Raw genomic sequence first — 12,418 nt, 5'->3', positions numbered from 1 at the left:
TGAAGCGTCTTTATGCGTGGACTGTGGATATGAATTACGACAAATCTGAATCTGTGGATTGTTGAATTGTATCACTGTCACTCACACGTTATTGTGATATTGTAACTGGGATTAATATGTCTCATGAGATGCGCTGTTTGACGGATTTGAGAAATTGAATGAGCCTTTGGCGTTTTGATGAATGAATTTGAGAAAATGCATTTATCTGTTCAAGCACTGTTATCTGATGATGAACATGAGGTGTCACTGGTATAAACCAAAGGTTAATCAATTCAATGCATGTATGGATGATGTCCGAAACAGATTAAAACCTGATTAATAGTGAAACTGTATAGCCTCCCTCCAAGCCTCTCTGACACGTTATTTTGGGGGTCGCGCCTTGAAAACTTTGGGAACCATGTATTTATATATAAAGTACATGATACCTAAGCCGAGCGCATACAGTACAGATATCCTCATAAGTATCTATTAATTCGTATCAATTAGATACTCTTTGGGCTTGTTTGTATCTACTTATTCTGAAAGAGTTGAACTAATTATTTTTGCTAGCAAGATCTCATTTGATTATTCATTCCATTAAAGAAATATAATCTGATTGATTGGGGTAATGAGGGACTTAACATTAGCCTATAGATTATGCATTTAACTTGTCTGCGAGGCTATTGAGCCGTACTGTATTGTACCCATTCTGCAATCTGCTGTTAATAAAGTTTTCAATCAATCAATCAATCAATGCCGTTAGAAAATCAGGATTTCTGCGATCAACACCTGCTGTCTTTTCAGGTGAGGCGGCCGCGCGCACTTATCCTGACTATCAAGTCTGGTTTGAATTAACGAGACTGAATCAGCGTTCGAGGAACAGGGAAAGCCTGGATTCAAACATCGGGTTAATTGATCTACGGGGTACGGGGAATAGGGCCCTGATGTGGTCTTATATTCAGACCAAAATGGTAATTTTAGACAGATGTAGACAGACAAGACGCAGAGGATCAGTGGCCCCTACATGTAGAGTTCAGCACTAGAGAGCATGTAATCAGTGGCCCCTACATGTAGAGGTCAGCACTAGAGGTCATGTGATCAGTGGCCCCTACAGGTCGCAGAGGTCAGCACTAGAGAGCATGCTCACCACAAAGCCTGCATAGAGGGGCTGGGTGAAGGTGGTCTGGACTCTGTGCAGCAGGACGAAGCTGCTGTCAGCAGAGACACTGTAGAAGGACAGAGTCCCCACGCTGTGGTCCAGGTACAGCCCCAGCCTGGAGGACTGAGGGTCAGGTATGCTGGTCTCCACCTTATTGTGTCTGAAGGTGCAACCACCCTCATCTGAGCACTCCAAACTCCAGGACTTGTCGTTGTATCCGAATGCGTAATCGTGAATCTCCCCCGTTCTCTTTATGTCCTTGTACGAGACCGCGGCGTCGATCCAGCCGTGCCAGTCCGCCTCCCAGTAACAGCGGCCGGTCAGACCCTCTCGGCAAAGCACCTGCCACCTGTCGGTGAATCTCTCCGGGTGATCGAGATACGGCATGTTTTGCATGACGTGTTCCGCCGCTCTGTTCTGGTTGTACAGACGCAGCTCCCGGTGTGCCGTGTTCGGGTTGAACGCGAGCCGGCGGTAATCTGGGGAGGCAACAGCAGAGCAGCTCGAGATTAAATGAAAGAAAGAAATAGATCCCAGGTCATCATGTCTTTGAGGAATTCCTGAAAGAGTTTCTGCAGCTCTCTATTTATTATTTAGTCTATTTATGGATCAAAACTCACAAGCCACCTATAGCAAACTGAGAAGGAGCCTGTGGATTACTTGTAAAGGTTATATTTTAACAGGGTTTGAAAAGAAAACAATACCCACAATGTAGGAAGTCAGATCTGGTCCTGGGCAGATCTGGTCCTGCTTTCACTGTGGACACAACGATTCTACTGTTAGCATTATGTTCACTGCTTTCACTGTGGACACAACGATTCTACTGTTAGCATTATGTTCACTGCTTTCACTGTGTGGACACAACGATTCTACTGTTAGCATTATGTTCACTGCTTTCACTGTGTAGACACAACGATTCTACTGTTAGCATTATGTTCACTGCTTTCACTGTGTGGACACAACGATTCTACTGTTAGCATTATGTTCACTGCTTTCACTGTGTGGACAATGATTCTACTGTTAGCATTATGTTCACTGCTTTCACTGTGTGGACAATGATTCTACTGTTAGCATTATGTTCACTGCTTTCACTGTGTAGACACAACGATTCTACTGTTAGCATTATGTTCACTGCTTTCACTGTGTAGACACAACGATTCTACTGTTAGCATTATGTTCACTGCTTTCACTGTGTGGACACAACGATTCTACAGTTAGCATTATGTTCAAGTGCAAAGCAGCCACTGTGACATCATCATTAGAATGTTCAGCAAAGTTATAATCTCAGGTGAGGTCGTTAGGTGAGAGGGTTTTAATTAGGTGAGATTATCAATTTAAGAGACTTGCCTGGTAAGGTAGGTTTATCAAATGTTTTAGGCTTTGGTGAGTTTTGGTCAGTAAAGGCCCTCTCTCTGGTATTTACTACGGGCTGAACTTCCTCTGCAGTCACTGAAAAGATAAAAGCATATAAGCAGAAGAATGCAGAAACCAATGACCACTTGGAAAAAATGATAACGAGTTAATTTAATTTGTTTTCTCGTGATAACGGGATCATTTTCTCGAGATCTCGAGAAAATGAAACGATAGTCTAGTATATATTAAATCACTGCAGGAAACATCATTCAGTGTCGCAATGTCAGAGGAGCAGGAGGATATTGATCACCGCATCACATAATCTCTTCAATCAAGGCCTGACAGGCTGAAATAGCTTCATGCCTTGCTGTTACAGATAATATACACATTAGTGTGCGTCATCTAAAAAGACGGTTAGCAAAGGCTTCAGCTTTACCGGGGGCGCAATCAAAGTGAACTCAAAGTCTAACTTACCATCTGTAGATAATAAAGTACTCAACCTCTACTGTCTTTAACTATGAATGAACACAACACTCTAACTTACCATCCTTAGATAATAAAGTACTCAACCTCTACTGTCTTTAACTATGAATGAACACTACACTCTAACTTACCATCTTTAGATAATAAAGTACTCAACCTCTACTGTCTTTAACTATGAATGAACACAAAACTAACTTACCATCTTTAGATAATAAAGTACTCAACCTCTACTGTCTTTAACTATGAATGAACACTACACTCTAACTTATCATCTTTAGATAATAAAGTACTCAACCTCTACTGTCTTTAACTATGAATGAACACAACACTCTAACTTACCATCTTTAGATAATAAAGTACTCAATCTCTACTGTATTTAACTATGAATGAACACTACATTCTAACTTACCATCTTTAGATAATAATGTTTGAAAATATTGTTCCTCTGGAAACTTAGAACAAAGTTATATGTCTGCGGTACTCAATCGATATTAATACAAATTAATGTGTTCATCTATTTGATTTATTCTTAAACAAAACACAGTGAACTAATAACTTGGTGCAAGGTTTTAATTGTATATATATATTAGGGATGCTCGATATTGGCTTTTTTACCGATACCGATATTCCGATATTGTCCAACTCTTAATTTCCGATACCGATATCAACCGATATCAACCGATACCGATATATGCAGGGTTTCCCTGTCCAAAAAACTGAATAATTTCAGGTAACTAATAATTTCACTGGATATATATATAACAAATATTGTTATTGTTTTTTTTTGTTTTTAAACCGATACCGATATTTTCCGATATCACATTTTACTGCCGATATCGGCCGATAATATCGGTCGGCCGATAATATCGGACATCCCTAATATATATTTAATTATTTCTGACTGAGATCAGCCCTGCCACATTTATCACAGTTTTAGTATAGTATAAAGTATAAAAAAAATTATCAAATCAAACCGGTGGTCAAAATGTATGATTTTACCATGCATCGTATCGTTGCCTAAATAATAGATTCTGAATCAAATCAATGCCGAATTGAATTGTCACACACCCCTTATCGGGAATATCCATGATCGTGATCGAATTTAGGGCTGAATTTAGTATTGAATACCAGACTCACCGTTTTTGGAGATTTTGCAGAGAGATTCCACATCAAACATGTCCTGTAGTTTCTGTTTGATGTTGGACACATGCTCTCTCACACCATCAAAGTATGACGGAAGACAGAGTGCATTGATGTTGGGCAAATCTGAACACACAGCTGGTTTGGTGAATGACTGATAATGCTGAGAGAGAAAGGAGAGAGAGAGAGAGAGAGAGAGAGAGAGAGAGAGAGGATTATCACCTGATAATATATATTTACAGAATTTGAAAAGAAGCTTTTAATTTCACTGAAAAGAAAATCCACCCGAATAATTTCTTATAAAATAAAATGTATAAGAAACATATATTTGTTTCTGCCTTTAGAAGAATTTATAAGAAACATTAAACATGCCTTCCGATATATATATATGTATTTTATATTATTATGTTATATTACTGGTTATCCATCTGCGATATATGCCCGATTCATGTACTGTGTGGATTTAGACCTTATAAAAATCTTGTCAGATCTTTTCGATGTGGGGGTGTTACTAGTCCCACCTGGAGGAAGTGGACGTGGTCGTCTGTCTGACAGATCAGCTTCAGCTCCTGGTCGCTCCTCCGTAGCTCTGCCAGCTCCTGCTCTAGTCTCCTCAGGACCTCCTCGACTGGTCTCAGCAGTGCTTTCTGCTGAGCTGTAAGCAGCGTCCTCACCTCCACACGCCTCCTCTCCATGGAGCGGATCATCTCTGTGAAGGTCTTCTCACTGTGGTCCAGTGCAGCTTGAGCAGAGCGCTGGAGGCCAGGGAGACGAGGGCAAAGGTCACACAGTGTCATAGATGTGAAGCGTTCTAGCATAGAGTGAACTGCAGGCAGCAGAGGCTGAGTATATTCACATTTACATTCAGGTTTACATTCTAGGGATGCCCCGATTGATCGGCCAGCGATCGGTATTGGCCGATATTCAGTATAAATATGAGATTGGTGAATTGCGAAAACCGATCGATGACGCGTGAGAAAAACATGATCAATCCAATCCAACTTTATTTATAAAGCGCTTTAACAGCCACATCGGCACAAAGTGCTGTACAGAGGCAGCATATTAAAAAACTATAAGTAGCACTAAAAATAGATAACAGAACAAGAGTACAAAAAAAAGGTTAAACATAGGCAACAATAAAAATTTAAATAGATGAGAGTACTTAAAAGTATTTAAAAGCAAAGGACACAGTAACAAAACGATACAACAATAACACAATAAAACAATAAGATCATAAAATCAACAAGCTACATGGTGTCGAAAGCCAGAGAGAAAAGGTGGGTCTTAACACTTTCAGTGCCAGCAGGGGGCGCACAATTTAGTGCTTGAATGCCCACCATCCACTTCAATGTTAGCGTTAATAACGCCTAATCTATGTTTTAGATCCATAGCTGTCAACATTGGGATTTGAAAAAACTGGAGATTTTGTTGACAGCTGCTCTCTGCTGAGCTGCCTCGTCGCTGCCATCTGCAGGTCAAAACCTGTATGTACCCAAGGACTGGGTGAACTACTAATTGCTACATTAAATTAATCAGATACCTGGTTGAAAGTGAAATGCTGTGTACACCCCTGCATTAAATTAATGGAAGTGTCAGTGTTTCTGTAGAGGAGATGGAACGCCTGCTTTTGTCGGCACTGCGCAGCCGTGGAATCGCAAGGCCATAGATTTAGAATAGATAGAAAGGGCACATTGTGGTGTATCATAATTAATTTGTTGAATACAATAGGATTTTTATAACGACACAAATTAAGGAATATTTACACTAAGTTCTCTTTTACCTCTTATTTAATTCATTCATTCATTTAATTGTAGGTACTGTTTATATTGTACATAGTCCTGTACGTGTTGTATATTGTGTCCTATGTTACTTTTGTGTTTATTGTCTCTTTCTATATACACCGTGGGAAGGGTGGCACGTAATTTAATTCTTCTGTATGTCTTGCACAAATTGGAAAATTACAAAGTTGACTTTGACTTTTTTAACATGTGTATAATAGTGTCAGACACTAATTGTAATGTTAAAAACTGATACTGCTGTAATATAAAGTGAAATTCTACCATGCCTCAATGTATCAACTTTAAACATACACTAAATGTTAATGTTAGAAATGTTAATTTCCATTATTTCCACCATGTGCAACATTTCCTAAGAACAGCAATGTCCATTCTATCAACTCCAAATCTGTGCTATGAGCTCAATTCTCCCGGTGCATGCAGAAGTATAATTGCTGTCTTGTTTTGGATGAATGAGTAGAAATGAAAAACGGAAATCTTGTTTTATTAAAGTAGTTTTGACATGTGATATATATAAAGATATTGTTTCATTGTGTATTGATTAACTTTACATTCGCGCTTCATTACTTTACAAAAGTGATACTGGCAACAATTTTAACTGGAGGAAGGCGGGAGAGAATGTTGAAATCCGGGAGAATCCCAGGAAAAACGGGAGGGTTGACAGGTATGCTCAGATCAGATGTTCTCCAAAAAGATCATTCCAATTCCTGATCGCCATTCCAAAAATCGATCGCTTTTATTGATCCAACGCTGCATACTGGACATATGTATTCTACGCTGTTCTGAGGGTCCACAATGAATCCGATCGGCTCGGGTTACATGCCTGAGAAGTAAAATGTGGATTCCGGATTTTTCTTTTCTCATCCATTTTCATTGAGTCCATTCCAAAAGGGTGCATTACCATCTGGGAGACGATAGGGGGCGGTTTTTTCACATCTGAGCTCCTGATGGGGCTGGTTTACCAACGGGAGACTCGGTTGATGAAATATGAATTCAGATCGCTAATAAAAAAATAACACGCTAATTGTCGTGGTGGGCATTCAGGCGTCAGGCTGATAACACGTGTTATCACGTGGTGGGCATTGAAAAGTGTTAGGAGGCTTTTAAAATGGGACAGTGATGAGGCCTGCCTAATCTGCAGCGGCAGCTCGTTCCACATTTTGGGGGTGACAACGGAGAAAGCACGGTCCCCCCTGAGCTTACGCCTAGTTTTAGGCACTACAGGGAGGAGCTGGTCAGCTGACCTGAGAGAGCGAGAAGGTGTATAGAACTGCAACAGCTCAGAGAGGTAGGGTGGCACTTTGGGTATGCAATCGTAAAAAAAAAGTGTTCAGCAAAAGATTTGTTCAACCCATGAAGTCTGTCATTAATTGTCAACAGACCAACTCCAGAAGTCACTTGATGACATCACATAATTCATGCACTGAATTCCAGCTCAGGGAGAGTCGTCCCTGGAGCCCTGGGATCTGGAGATCTAATTTTGAGTTAGACGTTCCCCTGGTTACATCCTGGTCTATAGGGAGGTGTAGTGGTTACTTCCTGGTCAATAGGGAGGTGTGTGTGATTTTTTTCCCGTAGCCTATGTTTGCGAAGACGCTCTCCGATTGGCTAGCCGCGTACAGCGAAGACCCTCTCTGATTAGTTTAGCGCCGAAGGGTCTCTTCCGCATATTCAACAACAATTGATATGTTGTTCCCTAACCTTAACCTTAACCCTAACCCTAACCCTAACTCTAAGCATAACCCACTTCGAAAGAGGGCCAAAGCATAACCACTTTGAAGCAGAGAATGTATATGTACAAGGCGGAAGAGGCCCTTTGGAGCTAAACCAATCAGAAAGGGTCTTCGCTGTCCGTAGCCTTTGTTTGCGAAGACGCTATCTGATTGGTTTAGCTCCGAAGGGCTCTGGGATAGAAATGTCCGAATTGTACATAATATGTTCTCTGCTTCGAAGTGGTTATGCTTTGGCCCTCTTTCGAAGTGGGTTATGCTTAGAGTTAGGGTTAGGGCTAACCCTAACTCTAAGCATAATCCACTTTGAAGCAGAGAATATGTACAAGGCGGAAGAGACCCTTCGGAGCTAAACCAATCAGAGAGGGTCTTCGCTGTACGCGGGCTAGCCAATCAGAGAGCGTCTTCGCAAACAAAGGCTACGGAAAACCACTGGTTGCGTGTATATTTTCCCTAACCGGTTTGTGCAATGTGATTGGCCACTGACGTTTTTTTCAGCGCCAATCGCGTTACTCCTAACAATCGCGCCAGCAGGCTGTTACCCTAACCCTAACCCTAACCTTAACCAACTAACCCTAACCCTAACCAACTTCGAAAGAGAGCGACTTCGAAAGAGGCGCCAAGCTTAACCAGTTTGTTAGGAGTAACGCGATTGGCGCTGAAAAAAACGTCAGTGGTCAATCAGATCGCGCAAACCGAACGCGGAAGTGCAACTCCGTTAGGGAAAATATACACGCGTAGTGGTTACGTCATTGCAGTTTCCGGCCGGTCCACCATCTTGAAAACGCAATGTATTTCCCCCATTGCCCATTTCTAAATCATCTCGTTTAAAACTAATAAAGCATGAACATTTGCATGGTGTACCTTTCTGTGCGTATTCATCCACAATCTATAGCTCAACATGAAAATGAATCAATTAATCGAAGAAAAAAAATAAAGAAAATAAATGAATTTTATTTCAACCAAAAATGCTTAAACAATAATGTTAGTGATAGAAGGGAACTCATTTTGTGCACAAATGGAAAGCTTTCCAATGTTCATGAGGCAGAATTGTAAAAAAATAAATAAAAAAAAAGAACGGGAGTGGTTCTTGTATAGTAAATAGATGGATATAGCAAGATAGCATAAGGATATATAGTATAACTGTATATTGTATAGTAGTGTACATAAGACCCAGTGCCTCATCCGTAGCTAACATTGTATTGCACTATCGCAGGACCTTAGCATGTCTTACCATGCTTTTTGTAAACTTTATGTACATTATACGGTATACCTGTTATATCTTATTCTTATTACTTGTATTATTGCACAATCGCTGCGGGCATGACCACCCGCATTTCACTGTATGCTTGTATGCCGTGACAAATAAAACTCTTGACTTGACTTGAATAGCTGATAATCCATTTTCCCCAATGATAAATCCCTATACGGGTGGACCTCGCGGGAAACTAAAGTGACGTCAGACCACACCTCCCTATTCCACAGCAGTTTAGAACTAGTTTGCAACTTGGATTCATAGACGCTACCAACAAAAAAGTGCGCCATGCAAACAAGAAACCACATCATCATCATCATCAAACCTTTACAGTCTTGACGGTCTTCCTGGCCTCTTGTAGCTCCTTCTCTCTCTTCCGCACGGTGTTTCCTGATGTCTGCCGTATGTCGGCCAAATACCGCTGTACAGGAAATGTTTTTCTTTTAAATCATCATCATTTTATGGAATAACAGTCATAGTGATTACTGTCATATTACATCTGTTGAAGCTGCTTTGTGATGTAGAATCATCGTCAGCTACTGTCATAAGAACACGTCTGTTGAGGCGGCTGGGTGGCGCAGCGGACATTGCGCTCGTCACCAACGCAAGAGACACCGGGTTCAAATCCGGCTGTCGGCGTTGCCTCCGGCTTGGGCCGGCCGTCATACTGGCTCAATTGGCAGAGTTAGGGGGTGGAAGTCGATGGGTGGTAGTCTGATCGTTGTAAACAGCGACTCCTACAGGTCGGTCAGGGCGCCTGTACAGCAGAGACAGGAAATGGCGGGGGTAGTGTGAGCCTCCCAAACGTCACACCTCGCCAATGAGAGTCCGCGCTGGCAGGTGAAAAGATGTGACAGGCTGCCTCCTCGTGTATCGGAATGCAAGGCTTCTATCCTCCCTACAACCGGCCAGTGGGGGGGCATATGCGAGCAACGTTCAAGACAGGGGAGGGGAGAATTGGCAGAGTGGATTTGGGATGGGAGAAAAATAGGAAAAAGTGGATAAAAAAAAAGAACACGTCTTGTTGTTTTAGTTAGTATGTGATATACCGAGAGACTGGTCGTTATGTACCTGTTTCTCGGTCCTTTCCGCTGCAGCAGAGACTGTATGGTGGCCTTTGTGTTCATCCACGGAGCACAGGTAACAGATGCTCTTCTGATCGGTGCGACAGAAGACATCCAGGACTCTGTCGTGCTGCGGGCAGATCCTCTCCTGCAGTCTCTCAGAGGCGTCCACCAGCGTGTGCTTCTTGAAGGCGGGAGACTCGCGGTGTGGCAGTAGGTGGGTCTCGCAGTAGGAGGCCTGACACACCAGGCAGGACCGCAGGGCTATCTGCCTCCTCCCAGTGCAGACATCACAGGCCACGTCTCCAGGTCCGGCGTAGCGTTTAGCGGGAGGGGCGGCCTTCAGAGGTCCTCCTGAGGTCTGCAGCTTCTCCACCAGCCCTGCCAGCAGCGTGCTGGTCTTCAGGACAGGCCTGGGCTGGAAGGTCTGCCTGCACAGAGGACAGCTGTACACCCCTCTCTGGTCGTCCTGGTCCCAGGAGCCCTCGATACAACCTGATTGATTGATTGATTGATTGATGACTTTATTAACAGATTGCAGAATGGGTACAATACAGTACGGCTCAATACACACAATTGTTAAGGGGATGCAGACCAGAGAAAGACTTTTGTCTTGTTCACATCAGGGTCCCCCATTTTCAATTCATAGTGACATTTATGACATACAGAACATACATGACATCATGACATTTATGGCACAGGGACATACATGACATACAGGTATATAAGTACTGTTACATTTTTGTGACATATACGATAAGAATAGAATAGAATAGAATAGAAATACTTTTATTATCCCATGGGAAATTTGACACTGCAAATCGCTCAACATTTAAACATTTAGACAGGACAGGTCACGAATTAGAATAATAACAAAAATCAAATCAAGTTGCCTAGGATAAGAGTAGAGTAAAATAGAATAAAAATGGAATAAAATATACAGTAAATAAATACAGTAAAAATATACTGAGCATGGGGGAAGGGGGGGGTACAGGTAGCAAAAACAACACAAGCAGTGTAAACAAATTGGTCAATATAATTAACTATCTAACTAACTGAAATATATATTCACAGTATTCAGTGTCACATAAGGTGCAGTATGCATCAGGTAGTGTTATTGTCCTCCTTGGGTTCCTATATACAGTAGATGCAAATATACAGTACTGTTACCCAGAGATCCTAACAGAAAAGATATACATACGGTACCTCTGCAGTAACTGTGTCCACAGGAAAGAGTGACCGGTTCGTTCAATAACTGAAGACAGACAGAACAGGACAAATGATCCTGGTCCCACTCTGCTCCCTGTTCAGCCATTTCTGCACAGTCCCTCCGTCTGTCTGAGCATATGTCTGAGTGGCGTTATTTTTTCTGTCGCCGCATTTTGCGGAGACGCTCTCTGATTGGCCACTTCATGTGACATGTGCGCCCAATCGTGTGACGCCTGTTTCTACACCGGTTAAGCTTAGGGTTTGTCTTAGAGCAGGGCGATAGAACACCATCCCTGATTCCAAACTCTAACCTTAACCAACTTCGAAAGAGTCGCCTAAGCTTAACCAGTGATAAACTAGGCGTTAGGTAGTTTGCAGACTGTTAGACCCGGAAATGGGCAAAGACACAGCTCGTCACGCGATTGGGCGCACATACACAGAGAGCGTCTCCGCAAAATGCGGCTACGGAAAAAAATAACGCGTCTGAGGTGGAGTTAGGTTCTCATTTCCTGTGTATGTGGCTGAGTTGGGTTTCGTTACTCCGTTATACGGCTCTGGGTTTCGTTTACTCCAAACCGGAGGAGGAGCTTGGTGTCAGGAGGCTCGGTCTTAAAGTGACAGTGCAGAGATGAGCTCATGCTTCCAATAGGGTATATGCAGGAGTAGGGGATATCTGCAGAGCCACAGAGCCCAGGCGTGGACGGGTTTGAGGCGGGGCTTCGTGGCTTAGACAAGTATTAGTGGCCTGGACGCCTGTAACTGTTCCGCAACAGTAAGTGACTTCCGGGGTAGGCCTGATTGGCCCCGACAGGCACGTGACGCGGCAAACTCAGGACGCGCAACGAGGCTGCTGAGAGCTGTCGCGCGGAAATAGGCTGTCTATTGCCATTCTCTAACACAAACTCTAACCTTAACCAGCTCCTTAACAGCGCCTAAACTTAACCGTTCTAACCTTAACCAACTCCGAAACAAGGCCTAACCTTAACCTTAACCTTAACCATGCCTAACCTTAACCATAGAAAGAATATTGCCATTCTCTAACACAAACTCTAACCTTAACCAGCTCCTTAACAGCGCCTAAACTTAACCGTTCTAACCTTAACCAACTCCGAAACAATGCCTAACCTTAACCTTAACCTTAACCATGCCTAACCTTAACCGGCGAAAGAATACATGTTAAAAAAAAAATCACGTTAAAAAAGAAAAAAAATGATGGGATTCAAACTCGTCAACAACGGACCGCAGGATCG

General features: G+C 42.4%; 1 protein-coding gene across 1 annotated transcript; it reads right to left on the bottom strand.

The window, feature by feature from the left end:
• Positions 1–438: 438 nt before the first annotated feature.
• Positions 439–11,274, bottom strand: LOC311237984 (tripartite motif-containing protein 16-like; the record flags this gene model as incomplete). The annotated part of the gene is made up of 8 exons (XM_084325955.1): positions 439–1,617; positions 1,847–1,894; positions 2,486–2,587; positions 4,112–4,277; positions 4,636–4,869; positions 9,221–9,316; positions 9,967–10,454; positions 11,166–11,274. The coding sequence occupies 8 exons, from the start codon at positions 11,272–11,274 to the stop codon at positions 1,088–1,090; spliced, it is 1,773 nt and encodes a 590-aa protein (XP_084182081.1). The 3' UTR covers positions 439–1,087.
• Positions 11,275–12,418: the final 1,144 nt, after the last annotated feature.

This window comes from Notolepis coatsorum (assembly GCF_963971535.1).
Source record: "Notolepis coatsorum genome assembly, chromosome: 12".
Taxonomy (NCBI): Eukaryota; Metazoa; Chordata; class Actinopteri; order Aulopiformes; family Paralepididae; genus Notolepis; species Notolepis coatsorum.
The sequence above is the reverse complement of the archived record's forward strand: the minus strand, read 5'-3'. Positions and strand labels throughout refer to the sequence as shown.